General features: G+C 40.0%; 1 protein-coding gene across 1 annotated transcript; it reads right to left on the bottom strand.

Annotated features, from left to right (window-relative positions):
- Window positions 1–434: 434 nt before the first annotated feature.
- Window positions 435–17610, bottom strand: LOC122564583 (glyoxylate reductase/hydroxypyruvate reductase-like). The gene is made up of 9 exons (XM_043719676.2): window positions 17455–17610; window positions 15606–15736; window positions 12312–12384; window positions 9434–9550; window positions 9264–9352; window positions 6610–6714; window positions 4419–4554; window positions 2691–2821; window positions 435–1690 (listed from the first exon to the last, which is right to left on the bottom strand). The coding sequence occupies exons 1-9, from the start codon at window positions 17538–17540 to the stop codon at window positions 1569–1571; spliced, it is 990 nt and encodes a 329-aa protein (XP_043575611.1). The 5' UTR covers window positions 17541–17610; the 3' UTR covers window positions 435–1568.
- Between the last annotated feature and the right edge of the window lie 348 nt (window positions 17611–17958).

Raw genomic sequence — 17958 nt, 5'->3', positions numbered from 1 at the left:
TTCCATTATAATTCACCTTGCCCCAAATTAGAACTTGAACCTGTGGACCAGTTCTGGTTATAAATAAATATACAGCAGACTCAGTTAATCAAACGTTTTAAAATTGCAACAAGAGATATCTTGGAAAATTAATTTGATATGGGAGTTATGATATTTCCTAATAACAATGTCTTAGAAATTACTTGATGCAATCTCTTTGCTATTGGAGTCATTTGATTTGATTGAGAGAACATTTTAAAAGTTGCTACTGAATGATAATCAATTTTGGAAATATACAGAACACTAGAGTGTTAAAAAGCTTAAAGACTTTTCGAGTACACTATGACAAATTATACTGATGTTTCAAAACGTACTGGCCAACCTTCATAGCTGCACTATAGGATGTATATGTGTATATAAACAAAACTCGATATACTACAAATGACACCAGTGTGTTTCAGATTCAACTTTTTAATGTTTTTAGACTCTTCTTATAGTACAAATGTTGGCTAAGAAATAAATGTTGATAGGAATGTTCAAAAAATATTTTCTGACCATAATTCATTCAAGACGCGGAAGACAAATTTGTCTTCCATGCACAAATTAAGCTCTTTAAAAACTTATGAATAGTGAGAGATTCCAATTGTTGTGAAGATATGGCCAAATTGTAAAAGAGAATTCAAAGTAAATAGAAACTTACAAACAAAACTTGCAAAATTCAAGACTGGAGAGTAATCAAAAAACAGTGACTATCAGCAGACCATACTGTCAAAAGTTAAAGATCAGGTTAGGTCTATGAAATTTAGATGACATAGAAAGGGTGTCCATACATTAACTGGGCTAAATACCATGGTAGGAGAAAGTGAGGACTGCAGATGCTGGAGACCAGAGGTGAAAAGTATGGTGCTGGAAAAGCGCAGCAGGCCAGGCAGCATCCGAGGAGCAGGAGAATCAACGTTTCGGTCATAAGCCGAAGAAGGGCTTATGCCCGAAACGTCGATTCTCCTGCTCCTCGGATGCTGCCTGGCCTGCTGCACTAAATACCATGGTCACAGGGCTGCAATCTAAATGGTAGATATGAAATAGTCAATATTTTCACATTTCTTCTCTAATTTAATCAATATGTCCTCTAATTTGCAATTACAGAAAGATATTGGAGAGTGTTGTTTGGAAGAGAACATCAACTATTTACCAAAAACAGAATAGCATGGTGAATGATTAAATTATATGGCATAAATAATTTGCATAATGCACAATTCATCAAACTGAAGGTCATAAGATACATCATACCCTTTCAATCCTTCCAATACATTGTGCATAACCAGATGAATAAGTTAGTCACTTCATATACACTGTATGACGTGTAATTAATAGTTGCCATGAATAGTAAACAGAATGATTCTCTCTTCGAGGTAAATTGTTCATAAAACACACCCATTTCACTTTTCAACTTAAGGCCAACTTCCAAGTTTATCCCTCTTAAAACCACTGTCTGAACAATATTTCTGCAAGAAATTCACTTAACTTTATCATCCTTTACTGAGAGAAGAATCAAGTAAATGTGCAAACATTAGACAATGTGAATCCAGTTAGAGTTTGAGTTCACTTGGCATTTGCTCTCCTTTGAGTCCTGCCAGGAGGTTGTTAGCTGTTAGGACAGACATGGTGTTTCTGGTCGCATAAGTGGCACTTCCAATGTGAGGCAGTATAACTGAAATGAAAATATCACCAGATTACAAAGCCCACACCAAGAAAACTTTTATGTGCCCCTCTATGTAATGACTTACTCAGAAATCTAAAAGAAATCTAAACAGAACAGTTAAGAATGTCTACAGATGTGAGAAGCCTCTTTAAGATGGGCAAGAGGTGTCACATTCAACAGAAATCTAATAGAAAGTATATCTCTGAGGGATTTAAAAGAAATGAAAGATAATTGAATAGGAGTAAGTGTCATTGGACGAGTTATCTACAGACAAGGCTAATACTTTGGGGAGAAGGGTTCAAATGCCACCATGGCAGCTGATGTAATTTAAGTTCAGATAATAAATTTGGAATATAAATTTGGTCTCAGTAATAGTGACCATGAAACTACCATCAATTGTCACAAAAATCCATTTGTTTCACTAATAGCCTTTACAGTTGAAAATCTATCAAACTTACCCAGTCTAACAAGCATGTAATTTAACCCACAACATTGTGGTTGACTCTTAATTGCCCTCTAAAAATGGCCCTCGTAATCCATTCAGTTCAATTAGGGCTGAGCCACAAATGCTGGCCATGCCAACAAAGCTCACATCTTCTGAAAAAATTACTTTTGAAATATAAGGAACAAGGCAATTAATTTGCACATAGCGCTGTCCCAATGCAGTGATAAGTGACCAAATAATCTGTTTTAGGTGTTAATTGAGACAAATACTGGGGGACTCTTCTTTGAACAGTAACATGGGATCTTTTACATCTAATGCATTTAAGCATCAGCCCAGAATACTCAATGATCACCGGGCCTGGAGGGACCAAGAAGATACAGATCCTTTATAGAACACTGACCAATCATCACCTCCCCCACCCAAAACATTCCAAATTAAAAAAAGGAATATTCAGGTCAGTCAGCTAGCTGTAGAAAGATTGGTAAATGTCACTGAGTCTGTAATGACTGATATGAGCTTTCTGTCCCTATAGCTTCCATTAACCTGGTGAAAGCTAGAACTTACCACAGTTTTTCAATGACAGCAGAGGGTGATCAGTGGGTAACGGCTCAGGAACCGTGACATCCAGTCCTGCTGCAGCAATCTGACCAGCAGAGAGAGCTTGATAAAGATCATCCTGGTTCACTACAGCTCCTCTGCAGGATGCAAAGAAATCAACAGAACAGCAGCTGTGTTTCAAGGAAATCTTTTACCTTGCCACGTGTGAAATCAATTACTTCTATGCCAGTTCAGTAACAGCTACACAATGTCTAAACACAATATCTCAACCGATTGAACAGTGCAATGTATCCATAAATGAAATTTAACATTTAACCACTCATGTTCCTCTTTCCACCTGTTGCAGTGATGCCAACATAAAATGCCATGGGCAATAGGCCATGCACTTTTCTGACAGACTGTCAAATGTTTCTGACTGTGGAAGCCATCTAATGTAGAACGGCACACATTCAGCAGTGTAGTAATTCTAAAATCATGCCAACAGCCTATAGGTATTGGGCAGGTATCAGAAAAATTTGAATTGCTGTAAGAAAACAATCGTCTGTTCACAGTTGTCTTTTATAGATGTAAACCTATATGTAATGGTATACATATTATTCCGGTCCCACAGTAAAAACTACTTATGAACAGCCAATCATCTAATCAACCTGTTCCAACATGTTATTACGCACCTCTGGAGCAGTGGGACTTCTGGCTCAAAGCTAGGGACACTACCAGGCACCACAAGAGTCACTCTATTCACTGTTAATACCTTTGGCAAGTAAAGATGGTCAATAAATAGGGTCTTGTCAGTGTCACATACAATACAGGGAATTGAGTTAATCACAGTGCCCAGGCAGCTCAGTGAACTTATTGAATTAAGATCAGTTCACTAGAGAGAAAAACATTTATGTAGAAGGCATTTTTTTAAAAATAGGGTAAATCACAGACAAATAGTCTAGACATTTCAAGAGGTATGTTTTTTAGGACAAGAGTTTGGTAAACCTATTGCTCAATCTCGAGACCTAAACTAAATCTACAGCAAACAATCACAGCATGGCAGGAACATGAAAGCACATGACAGAAGAGGTCAATGCCAATCCTTTAGCTCAACGATAGGGAAGTTCCTTCATAGAAAGTTAACTGTTGCAGAGAGAAACATAAGAATTGCTAGTCAATAAAGGACCAATCCCCATTTCCTAGCCAAATGATACACCTCTACTAGAGTTGCTGACTAATCATTAACATCAAGCTCTACCAGTTAGTCTGGAACACAGGAGAATTCCAGTGATAGAGCTTTGGAAGCTATGAAGCCAAATTCTACTTCAACTGTTATTCAAGAAAAAAAGTCACAAATCACCGGTTCTAAATTACACATTCAGGTTATTCCAAAAAGGTGGGGGTCTTCCAAAAGGTGTAGTGACAGTGTCCCTACCTTTGAGCCAGGAGGCCCAGATTTAAGTACCACCTGCTCCAGAGGTGTGTGATAACATCCCTGATTGGAAAATGTTAAAAAAACCCAATAACTTAATTTAAGAAATCTCTCATTTACACACAAGTGAATCAATGCTAACTGCTGTCATTATTTATCCCCAGAGAAAAACTTCCATCAATTGCTCACTCACCCACAGAAATATTTTTCCAGGTTAGTTGAGAATAGTTCAGTGAAGTTAAATGCACATATGCCTAATTCTTCTCCAGATATCTTTTGAAAAGTGAAGGGGTTAACGAGGACTGGGACACAATGTTACCTACCTGCTTGTATTGATAAAAATTGCTGTCTTCTTCATTTTGGAAAACAGGTCAGCATTACACATATCCTTTGTTTCGGGACTGAAGGAACACGATATGACGACGAAGTCAGATTCTTCAGCTAACTTATTCAGGGGTACTGCATGTGAAATTAACACACAATCTGATTCAAGTTGCATTACTTAATACCCTTTTATAAGATCACTGCACTTTCTGCTGAAGAACTGGAATTTAGTGCCGCTGACATCATTGTTGTCTGCCAGCCCTTTCTCCATTTTCTTCTTACTCCTGCTCACTACCCCCTCATTGCTTTGCTCATTGCCCGCTTGGCTCCATATCATTGCTTCACTCACCCACGCCACCTCATCACTCTAGTCAGCGGCCCCCTCTCTAGATGGCTGCTGTCAAGTGAGAGGCAAATAGTAAAACATAATGACAAAATGTTTACTGTAGTAGTACAAACTGGTCAGAAGAGATTTAACTATCCAAGACACTTTAAACAATATGTATTAGCGACTGTAAAAAAAAAATGCATAATTAACTTAGGTTTATGAATAAAGCAAGCCACTTTACCTTTAACTGTTTTAATTCATGCCTTTGTCAGCATTGTTTCACAGATGCTGAGTGAATTCACGGTTATACTTGTTTCACAATAGAGTTCAACTTGGGCAAGAACGTAACTCCAATACCCTGGGTAGTGCTGTTACAGGCATTAACGTCTGTATGTGATGTGTGCATCTTCTGTAGTTGCACTGACTTAAAATGCAAGTTAAATTTCCATGCTCCTGCTGTAGAGTCTGACGATTCATTTTACAGGTCATAGAGTCAAGCAGCTCTATAGCACGGAAACAGACCCTTCGGTCCAACTTGTCCATGCAGACCAGATATCCTAAATATATCAAGTTCCATTTGCCAGCATTTGGCCCATATCCCCCTAAACCCTTCCTGTCATGTACCCATTCAAAAGCCTTTTAAATGTTGTAATTGTACCAGCCTCCACCACTTCCTCTGGTAGCTCATTCCATACATGCACCACCCTTAAACTATGCCCTCTAATTTTGGACTGCCCCATCCCAGGGAAAAGACCTTATCTAACAAACTGTACCTAACTTTAGCCAAAATGGGAATCGAAGCTGGGAGAGAGAATATTCAAATGTAGGAAAGCTACCGAGACAGCCAAGTTGCTCATTAATAGTATTGCTCAAATTACAAAACATTTACTGGATGCCTTGGTACATTTGCATTTCAGATTCTATTTTGGTGTCCATGTTTGACAAAACAAGGAGTGAACCCATTGGAAATTTGGAGTTACACCAGTTCTCCTGAAATGTAAGAGTGGTGTGGGATTTATTAGTTGTTGGTGCTTTTACTTTATTACAGTAAAAGCTTAAAACTTGAAATCCAAGTGTGTGATCCTTTCAGTCAGTAACTTTTTCAAAAACTTATCAGCCTCTGTAAGGATTGTAATACCAGCTTCCATGGGAGAATGCCTTTGGACTGTGAGTTAGTCAAGTCTATTAGATGTTAATTCATAGGCAAATACCATAGTGGGCAGCACCGTGGCTCAGTGGTTAGCACTGCTGCCTCACAGCACCAGGGTCCCAGGTTCGATTCCAGCCTCAGGTGACTGACTGTGTGGAGTTTGCACATTCTCCCTGTGTCTGCGTGGGTTTCCTCCGGGTGCACTGGTTTCCTCCCACAGGTTAGGTGAATTGGCCATGCTAAATAGTGTTAGGTGCATTCGTCAGAGAGAAATGGGTCTGGGTGGGTTACTTTTCAGAGGGTCGGCTTGGACTGGTTGGGCCGAGGGGCCTGTTTCCACACAGTAGGGAATCTAATCTAATTTAATCTAAACTGGAACCTATTACTGGAATATGGGGTGAAACAAAAACAAAACTTGCAAATTGTCCACAAGATTTCTTTTTGCTTCAACAAACAAATGGCAATAAACAAAACAGGTAAATACTTCTTCTGGATGCTGAAGAAAATCCTGTTCGAGTCTGGTGCAACTACTGAAATGACAGCAGTGTAAATCCCAGAAGAAAAACAGGAAAAGGGAGATCCATGAGAGGCATAAAAATGGAAGGAAACTAAGTTAACGCCACAACTTTTCTCCAAATGGAAACTAAAATGGCAGCTGTGTTTAATACGCATGTTTTTTAAATCATGTGGGACCTTAAAAAGAACTACCCACCATATTCACCCTGAATCTGGGCAGCAGCTTCAGGCCGAGGCTGACGTCCAGTGTAGACGAATTTTTTCACTCCAAATGGCTTCAGACGCTGTGCAATTGCAAGGCCTAAAAGTAAAACGTGCTTACAAAATTATTTTAAGGCAAATTCTTGTATTTATATACAAAATGCTTAACATGATGCAGTGAAGGAATTGGTTTATTTTTAAGTGCGGTCAATGAAATTCATAGGATCATTGAATCCCTACAGCATGGAAACAGGCCTTTTGGCCCAACAAATCCACACTGACCATCTGAAGAATAATCCACCCCAACCCATTTCCCCCCTATCCTATATTTACCCTAACATACACATCCCTGAACACTATGGGCAATTTGGTATAGACATTCCACCTAACTTGCACATCTTTGGACTGTGGGAGGAAACCGGAGCACTCGGAGGAAACCCACGCAGACACGGGGAGAATGTGCAAACTCCACACAGATAGTTGCCTGAGGCTGGAATTGAACCTGGGTTCCTGGTGCTGTGAGGCAGCAGTGCTAACCACTGAGCCGCCCCTTTTAGGCAAACAGAACAGCCAATTTGTGCACAGAATTCTCTCAACTAGATGACATATCTAGCCTGGCAATCTACTAATGATTTTGTTTAAGGGACAAATGTTGGTCAAGACATCACAAACACTTACTGCTCTTCAACAGGTATCCTGGTATCTCTTTAGGTGTTTGTCCACCTAACAGGACATAAGGGGAGAACGCTTCATCCATAACTTGCTGTCTCTATAGTATTTTGGCCAGCATTATTTACTGAAGCTCTGCAGCAGAGTTTGAGCTGGTGACCTTCCAAGTAATTCAAGTTAAATGCAGACTAGTTACGAAAGGTATTGTGTTAAGTGTACTTGATGATCATACTGGTGACTGCCAATGTAAGTGTTTTCACAGCCATATCTACGCTAAGTAGGAAATTAAACTCAATTAAAAACTCCATCGATTTCAATCTGCTCTCGATTTCTCCTAGCATCTGGTTACATAGCGAAATTGACAGAGACTTCAAATGATGGAAGGTAACCGACAAAGGACATACATGCATCCTATATGACATCATACTGAAAATGGCTCAAGCAAAGTACATACATTTTGTCAAAACATATGCAATCCATCTAAAGACAACCTAAGAATTATCATAAGATGTTTTACATATCACAGTTAAGGGTTACACCCAAAAGCTAAAGGGAAAAACCAGAAAATATTAGAAATTCTTGACAAATAGTTTAGCCCTACCTTTCTGTGCAGATGCTGAATGACGTGCTTAACGTTTCAGATTATCAGCATCTGAAATTTTATTCCTTTTTTCCCCTGAAGCAAGTTGACAATTTCATTGTTCCACTGTACAGTTACTCTTATAATCTATATTTAGGTAACTGTTATTGAAGGTAAAAAAAGGGTCAGCTGTGACTTGGTACAGTAGCCATGCCTCTGATTCAAAAAGCTGCAGTTTCAGGCTGCACTACAGGAATTATGCACGAGAAACAAAGCTACCACTCCAGTGCAATGTTGGGATGTGTTGCCCTGCTGCTGGTGATGTTTTTCCAATGCGACTTTAAACCTGAGCTTCGCTTACCTCCTTAGATGGGTTCATAAGATTCAATAGTACTATTATGAAGAGGAGCAGTTAAACTAGCCTTGGAATCCTGCTCAATATTTATCCCTCAATCAGTTCAAAAACAAATTTTGTTCATTATTTATTGCTGTCTGTGGAAGCTCACTATGTACAAATTGGCTGCCACATTTCCTACACCAACAACAGTGACTGTATTTCAAGGCTTAAAAGCATTTGGGACATCCTATAGTCATGGACAGTGGTGTATAAATGCAAGACATTTCTTCCCCCATCTCTTGCATTCATTAGTGTCCCACTTGCTGCCTAAAAATTCCACAGGCTGAAGACAAGTAGAAAGCTGTTATTTCCCAAATTAAAGCTCAACTGGGGTGGCACAGTGGTTAGCACTGTGGCCTCTCAGCGCCAGGGACCAGAGTTCGATTCCAGCTTCAGGCAACTGCCTGCATGAAAGTATTCACATTCTCCCAGTGTCTGCGTGGGTTCCCTCAGGTACTCCAGTTTCCTACAGTCCAAAGGTTAGGTGGAGTGCCCATGCTAAATTACGCTGTAGAGTTCAGGCATGTGCAATCTAGGTGGACTAGCCATGGGGAAATGCAGGGTTATAGGGATAGGAGGGTAGAGTGGTGGGTCTGATTGGGATGCACTTCGGAGGTCAGTGTGGACTTGATGGGCCAAATGGCCTGCTTCCACACGGTAGGGATTCTAAGATGAACAGGGGAATGATTTGCTACCATGTCCTTCACAATTCTACCACCTATGCAAATTAAGACACATCACCTCTTAATGGTTTCACTAACTTTTGCCAGAAATTTCTTAGTGTGAAGCAACAATACCGTCAATCCATTGAAGTAACTTCTAGGAATACAAAAATGGAACTTCATAACGTAACGTGAAATGCATCTGAATAGCAATAAAATGTTGCGTTGAGAATCCACATTTTAAAAATTCATTTAAGTAATTTACAACACTACAAGATCATTGTTTCAATATCATGTTTTGTAGAAGTGCTTTTACTTTTTAAAAAAAAATATGCATTTACCTATTCTTCCTAAGCCCACAATTCCCACAGTGCTGCCGGACAGTCCATAACCACACATCCAAAGGGGTTTCCAAGTTGTCCATCCACCACTGGAGCAGAACAAACAAATTAGTGACCTTTGTCAAAAATTAACTATCGAGAAAAGACCGCTTCCTGTACACATCACCTACTTTTTCACTTCCTCTGTTGCCTCCATCAGACGACGAGATGTTGCCAGGAGCAAAGCCACGGTGAGTTCAGCAGTGGCATCGGTCAGGACGTCAGGGGTGTAACCCACTCGGATTCCCCTTCAAACACAGACATTTTTAAAAATATTGGTGTCAAAATAGCAGTAAATTATCTGAACTGATCAGTATAAATTTAAGGTAACTGGAAAAGATCAGAGAAATAAAGTCTTTACATAGAGGGTAGCTTGCATTGTGGAATTTTTTGCCATTCACTGCTGTTGAAGCAGCAATTGGAAATACTTTTAAAAAATTAGATAGTTTTTTTAAAAATGAGTAATTATCAAGGATACAGGAAGCAAGGAAGAGAAAAGGATAGATTGGATGGAATATTAATGGCTAGGGGAATGAGCAGGAGAATGGTATCAGATTGGATGAGATATGAAAGAGAGGCTGGACGTGCAGGACAGTGGGATTGGACTAGATGGGATTAGACTAGATGGGATTATGAAGATATGGGGATTGAGCACACAGAGTTGAGAGGAGAAAGATGATCACAGAAAACCTTTTTGATGAGTGAGACCTCAAGAGGTGAGATACGCGTGATGGCAAAATCGACAGTGGGTATGGGGTTAAGGGAACAAAGTTGTCAACTAAGGTCTGTGCAAGGAGATTTGCACAGCAGAACAAGAGGATAGACAGCAGTGAGGAGAATTCAGGGCACAAAGCTATGAGCTTCATGGAGAGGATTCTTACAAATTTATATTTTAAAAATTACTCGTCAAAAATACAAGAAAACACATTGTATTTGATTTGAAATATTCTAAATTATCAAAGCATTTGTAGTCAGCTCCTCGGAAGCCTGGCTTTTAACTAATTATTTTTGTAGATATTTTCGAGAGCCAATTCACAAAGAGAATTTGGAAGTAGTTTTTAAAAAATCATTGTCTGTACTTCATCATATCCATTGCAGATTGTCGCATTTATCCTGCCAATAATTCACACAGCATTACACTAAAGCATCTTTAAATACTTTGGTAAGGCTGGTTCCTCTAGCCCAGATGCTAAAATCGAAGTGCATGATGTCTACTCTGTAAAAAAGGTTAATACAAAGGATGTTTATTTATAAATGATTAAAGGTATTCGGTGTTGGAATAGTCTTTTGCTTTTGTTACTCAGTTTTATGATCAAGGATTCCCAGTTGCAGCACAATCTGAGGCTTTAGTTCTTCAGACTATTACCCTTTCCTTTACCAACACCTGCTTCTTTGAAAGCAAATGGTGTTTCTTTAGAATAGTGATATATCCAAGAAGGAAAATAAAGGGTTGGAAATCTTGAAATAAGCCAAATCTTCAGAACTGGTTGGGCCGTCCAATGTAGAACTAAACATGTGTGCAGTATTCCACAGCACTGTACATGACTGTCTATCTGATTCACTAATAAAAGAGACAGATTTAAATCACTGCTGAGGTTGCTGAATATTTCTTTACTCAATTCCAGATCACCCTAAGTTCAGCAGCTTTCACATTGAATTGCGGGGCACATTCAACCTTGGGCCCGGTCATGGCCATCAAACACCTGAGCTTTCTGAACTTAAAACAATAGGATGCATCTCTACAGAACACTGATCACACACTCCAATATAAACAATGTGGCATTTTGATGTCCCATGCTACAAACCCCAAATTGTTTGCTGAGTGAACTACCCAATTTTGTATCAAGCCAGAGCAGCTTCTGTTCTTAGATTCCCAGATGTTGCAGTAACTACTTCTTTTGAAACCTCCACATTTTTTTGTCAGTCCCCACTGCTTACTGCTACAACCTGATTTTTGGGAACTAAAGTTTAATTTAATGCCAGCACCAACGGTTTCTGGACAAAGAATTCAAACAGGTTTGTCTGGATGTTGGCACAAAGCAGTGAACTGTTTCACTTTAGACATGATTAGCAATCTTATTCAGGGAAGTCAAAGAATATTGGTGCATGTGACAACTGTAGCAGACAGCAGCTATCCAAATTCTAGATCAGTGGTGCTGGAAGAGCACAGCAATTCAGGCAGCATCCGAGGACAGGCAAAATCAAATGGTTTCCAGCATCTGCAGTCATTGTTTTTACCTAGCAGCTATCCAAAGTCAGTTTTAATAAAAACAATGTTAAAAAAAAAGGGAGTTTTAACATACAGGCGTTTATGTACCATATTTGTGATGGGAGCATTGATTTAACAGTGCAGCAGCAACAGCACTAGTCCAGATCTAACATGTCTTAAAAGTTCCTACAGGAGTGTTTGATAGGCTAGCGTACAGCGTGCTTCACTCGCTGTTTGGCTTCTGCAGAGGTCTTGCCCTGTATGGATACTTCACCAAGACAGACATGCACAGAAGACAGAATTTCAATTCCTGTGAATCTCATCAGGTTCAGGACAAGTATGTTGTGGTGAACAGAGCAATTTTTAATTAACTGTGCACTCAGAGATCCAGTAATTCATCAGCCCTTACAAGTCAGTGCTCATGATGGAAGCCCTGAAACCCTTCTTCAAAGTCACTGAACTCCAAATGTTTAGAGAAACTCTGCTTTCTCTACACAGGTGCTGCCAGATCTGCTGAGTTCCTGTAGCAATTTCTGTTTTTGATTGAGATTTCCAGCACCCACATTGCTTTGTTTCGTATGATGCAAGAAAGCTGTTTGTTTATGAATGTCCTTTAAGGAAGAAGGAACCTGACCACACACCTGTCCTCTTACCTGCCTCACATGACCTGGTTTGGACTATGCAAAATTCCAGTCTCGCACTACTGTACATAGTTGACTCAGAGTAATAAAGAATTTGCAATGATATTGCTTGGTCCACACGTCAAGACTAATTAAGAATGTTTAAAAACTAGTTTTTACCGCTTTTTAATTTCATCTATAGAGAGATGGTCAAATCCAACAGACAATGTGCTGATGACTTTCAAATTTGGACCTGTAATAGAACAAGAAAAAGTAAATTCGTTTGAAGAGAAGCATTATTCTAAAACTAAAATCGAACACCTTTGATCCCACAAATTGATCTGGCAAAGTCTTAAGAGTCATACAGCATGGAAACAGGTTGGGCTTTTGCCCGAAATGTCGATTTTCCCGCTCCTTGGATGCTGCCTGACCTACTGTGCTTTTCCAGCACCATTTTAATCTTGCCTTTGACCCAATAGGTCCATGCTGACTAAACTAAATTAGTCCCACCTACCTGCGCTTGATTCATATCCCTCCAAACATTTCTTATTCATGTACTTATCTAAATGTCTCTTAAATGTTGTAACAGTATCTATATCCATCATTTCCTCTGGCAATTCATTCTGCACACGAACCTCCCTGTTTTTTAAAATCTATTCTCTCCTTCAAAATATGCCAGTCATCTTGAAATCTCCCATTGTCAGGAAAAGACATTTGCCATTTACCTTGCCTTGCCACTCATGATATTATAAATCTCTAAGGTCACCTCTCAAAGTCCTACGCTCCAGTGAAAAGTGTCCCAGCCTATTCAACCTTTCCTTAATTCGAACTCTCCATTCCCAGCAACATCCTAGTAAATGTCCTCTGAACATTCTCTAGTTTAATATCCTTCCTATAACAGGAAGATCAGAACTGGACACAGTCCTCCAAAAGGCTTTATTAAAGTCCAACACCTTGTACAACCTTATCATAATGTCCCAACTCATATACTCAAAGGCCTGAGCAACAAAGGCAAGCTTGATAAAAGCCTTCTTAATCATCCTATCTCTATGTGATGCAAACTTCAAAGAATTATGTACCTGAAATCCTAGGTGCCTCTGTTCTACAACATTGCCCAAAACTTTACTTTTAATTGTACAATTGTTTGTTGGTTGTTTTCCCTAAATGTAATACCTCATTTATCCAAATTAAACTCCATTTCCCACTCTTCAGCCCAATGACCCAATTGATCAAGATCTCTTTGTAACCTCGTAAGTTTCTTCACTGTCCACTATACCACCAATTTTGGTGCCATCCATAAATTTACTAATCATGCCTTCTATATTCTCATTCAAAATTATTTATATAAAAAATGACAAACAAAAGTGGATCCAGCACTGTTCCCTGTGGAACACTGCTGGTCACAGGCCTCCAGTTTGAAAAACAATCTTCAAACACCACGCACTGTCCTCTGCTGTTAAGTCTATTTTGTATCCAAATGGCAATTTCACCCTGCATCACATGATTTAACTTTACTAATTAGTCTACCATATTGAACCTCGTCAAAGGCTTTAGGAAAGTCCAAGTACATAATGTCTACAGCTCTGACCTCAATTATTCACAAGGAATGTGAGCCCAAGAATAAGTAAAAACTGACTCTTGTGCAGCATTTTATCGGCAAGTATTAAACCACACCAACATAATCCCTCATTTTAAATAATGTTCTTTATCTATTATGTGCTCAGACACTGAAGTTGTTGGCATGCTGTCTTTTCACTCAAGGAAGGACACTTATTAATCAGCAATGAGACACACTGAACAAACAAGAATCAGGAAAATACCAAACGTCTTTTGTTCAGGAATTAATCTGCTTGCAACCAGAAAAAGGAGGTACCGTATAGGAACGGAAACACAAGTCATCTGGTCTTTTAATTCTGCTCAGCAACTCCAAAAGATCATGTTCAATCATTTTGTCATTCCATCTCCACCTATCTATCCCCAACACCCTTAATTTTGATTCCTTTGTCTATCAAAGATCTGTCAAACTCAGCTTTTAATAAATGCAATGATTCAGTCCCCACTACCTTCTCTGAAAGGAAATTTCAGAGAACATTTTTCCCTTCTACATCTTAAGAGGGAGTTCCCGATCCAAGTCTCTCCCACAACATTCACTTAATAGTGTTGAGTCCTCTCAGGATTTTATATCTTTCAATGAGATCGCCTCTCAATCTTCCAACTCCAGTGGGTATCAGCCCAACTTGTTCAGCCTTTCTTCATAAGTCCCTCATCTCAAGAATTTGTCAAATGAACTTTTTTGATATGCTTCTAAAATAAATTCCTTTTTCAATTAAAGAGACCAAAACTGTTCAAAGTACTTTAGATGTTGCCTCATCAACACCCTGTGCTGGTGCAGTAAAACATCCCAATTTTTATATTCCATTCCCTTTGCAATAAACATCAACATTCGGTTTACCTTCCTAATCACTTGCTGTATCTGCATACTAACATTTTGTATTTTATGTAGCTGGACATTTCATTTCCTCAGTACCACAAAGTCCTGCAATTTCTCTTCATTAGTATACTTTTTCTCTATTCTTCCTGCCACAGTGGACAAGTCCCACATTGTATCCCAGCTAACAAATATGTGCCCATTCACTTAAACTATCTGCATGCCTTTGTAGACTCATTGATAATTCCTCGCAACAGCTTAGTCTCTGACCTATCTTGGTGTCATTAGCAAATTTCATTAGCATAATTTGATGAAGGGTTCAAATGTCATTGATATAAACTGCAAATAGTTTAGGCCCAAACACTCATTCCCATCATACTCCACGTTCCTGCCCATTAAATAGAAAAAGACATTTACCCTAACTATGTTTCCTGTTAGCTATGTTATCCATACTTATACACCAGGAGCTTATCTTGGAGATCAAAGTCGAGGGTGTGTTGCTGGAAAAGCACAGCAGGTCAGACAGCATCTGAGGAACAGGAGAATTGACGTATCGGGCATAAGCCGTTCATCAGGGCCTTCATCAGCCCTTCTCCTGCTCCTCGGATGCTGCCTGATCTGCTGTGCTTTTCCAGCAACATACATTCAAGGTTGTTGTCTAGGGTAACACATTATCAAATGCTTTTTATACCTTTTCCATAAATACACATCTTGTCCAATAACAGTGTCAGAGTGAAGCTCTTTAAGGTGAACCAAAAAGAACCATTTCATTAAAGTGATTCTCTCTTCTGGATGAAAAGTCTCACCCTTCTCCTAAAATTGATTTCTTAATGGTGTGGAAAGACAAAAGAATCTGCAGCAGAATCAATCCTAAACAGAAGAGATGTATAGAAAGGATTTTTTTTCGCCATCTCACCATTCTGGCAGGTTAAAACATTCGTGGTTCACAACGGGGTTGCTAGGTTTACACAATAAAACACTTCTCCCACTTGCCAGAAATTGTACATAACTGTGACATCAGTTTTGTTAAGAACAACACAGCTTACCTGCTGCTTGTAAAACCTCATGATCGATTTTGTCCGACAACATACAGTAAAGGCCATGTGCTCCTATAACCCCCTTCAGCAACTCTTCCTTTGGAACTGGCTCATCAGAGTCCCATTGTTGAATATTGCAACTGAAACACAACAAAATCAAACCAACGGTCACTCCTGACATTATTTTCCTGACTACATTTAAGCTTCAGAATAAGTTGTATTGAAGGAGGTTGATTTTGAAGAGAAGCTGTTCAGAAAATGATGGCTAGAACCATAAGGTGAATATAATTTCAACTTGTATTAATTAAGAAAAGGATCTAAACATATGACATTGAATATAAAAGAAAAACAGCAGTGTTCAGACAGTGTGGAAGAATTATCTAAGCAGTTAACAAGATACAGACATTATGAAATGGAAATTAAATGTGTGGTTAGTTCTAAGTGAAGATCAGTTCTGGACAGTCCTTTTGTTTCCGAGAAGAATCATGAAGTGGGCTATGGGAAATCATCCATATTTGGCAAGTATACAGATCTGATACTTACAACTCATTAATGGAGCAATGTTCCAATTAGGATAAGAGTTTGCAATTTGGATGCCTTCTTACATTCACTTTTTACAATTGGAACTGAGAAAATTAAATTTATCAAAGTTACAACAGGTTGGATAAGTTCAATGTAGAGTTTTTTCACAATATTGAAAATGAATTTATCTTATTATCTGTAGAAGAGCAAAAGCAGTTAGTTTTTTTTAATGCAGAGGTTTGTTAGGACATGGAATATTCAACAAAAACAATCCCAAAAGCAGCTTTAAAGGGGAATTTGATAAATATTTGAAAAAAGTTTACAAGGGCAAGAAACTACAGTATTTGATACAGGAAATTGTTCTTTCAGAGAACTTGCATAGGGATGACAGACTGAATGGATAAGGAGTGGAGCTGGGAAAAGCACAGCAAGTCAAGCAGCATTACAGAAGTCGACATTTCAGATCAGAACCTTTTGAAACGTTCTGACCTGCAATGTTGACCCCCCCCCCTCCTCCTCTGATGCTGCTTAACTTGCTGTGCTTTTTCCAGCTCCACTCTTTATCCAATCTGACTCTCTAGCACCTGCAGTTCTCACTATCTCCAAGTGATTAATGAACAAAAACCTTTGAAAACTAATATTTGACCAAGTTTGTTAAGCAATTAGAATAATTAAAACCTTAGTGCCAACCTCACCATATACTGACTTCACAGCATGTTCACATGAATCCTCTGATTCAAGGATGAAATGCGTTTCAGTACCAAACAGTATCTACTTTAGATGAACATTCACCAGCGAATACAAACCATCCACTGGACTGCAAACAGCTAAAACACATACATGGTATTAAAACGCAGTGACCTTCTGTTAATCCCCTAGGAATTAAAAGTGGAGTTGGTGGGACCTAAAAGAATGAAACAAAGGCTTTCAGTGTAATCATTAGAACAATCTTCTTGGAGACTCAGGTTTAATCTAAAACGAGAAAGCAAAATGCTGCAGAAGATGCGACCGAGCTTTGAAATAAGAACAGAAAGGGATGGAAATACTCATCAGGTCAGGGCTGATGTCCTCCTGAAGGTAAAGTCTTGGGCCTGAAACATTAATTATGCTCCTCTCTCCACAGACGCTGCTGGACCTGCTGAGTGTTTCTAACATCTTGTCTTATTTTCCAATTGCAGAATTAACTCTTTAGTACGTTCAGGGTGCTAACTCTCACTCTCTCTATAATGCCCTTATTCCCCCATTGGAGCTGCCCAGGCTCAGGGCCTTCAGTCTCGGCGGCGGGAGAACGGATGCCCAGGGTCGGAGCAGCGGGGAGGAAAGGCGGGATACTCACATCCCGGACTCGGACAGAACCTGCAAACCGTCCTTAGGAATCCGGCGAGTCACGAACACTTTCATCAGCTGCTGAGCGGCCTTCATCCCCCGGCCCACCGAGTACACACCCACACACCACCGCGGCAGAGGCGGGACCGAGCCAAGCCCCGCCCCTACACCTCGAAAGCGTTACGCGCCCCAACCCTCGATCACGCCCCCCCCCCACACCAAGCTCAGGCCTCACGCTCCGGCCACGCCCCCGGCACCACCTCAAAACCTCCACGACGCGCCTCCCTCACCACGTTGTGCCACGGCCACGCCCACCAGCCAAACACGCGCCTCTCCTTTTCCAGCCCCGACCACGGCAACGCCCCCTCCGCGGTCACGCCACACCCCCGCAGCCCCGCCCCCAACACGCCTCGCCCCGACTCGCAGCTGCCACCTTCCGGCCCGATAGGGGACCTGCAAGGAGTAGGTGGCGGGTTGGAGGTGCCCATGGTGGAGTTTAGAGGAGATGGGGCAA

The sequence above is a fragment of the Chiloscyllium plagiosum genome, unplaced genomic scaffold (genome assembly GCF_037043375.1).
Source record: "Chiloscyllium plagiosum isolate Xiang-an unplaced genomic scaffold, Cpla_swu_hap1 HiC_scaffold_2, whole genome shotgun sequence".
NCBI classification, from domain to species: domain Eukaryota; kingdom Metazoa; phylum Chordata; class Chondrichthyes; order Orectolobiformes; family Hemiscylliidae; genus Chiloscyllium; species Chiloscyllium plagiosum.
This window is presented reverse-complemented; position numbering and strand designations above follow the sequence as displayed.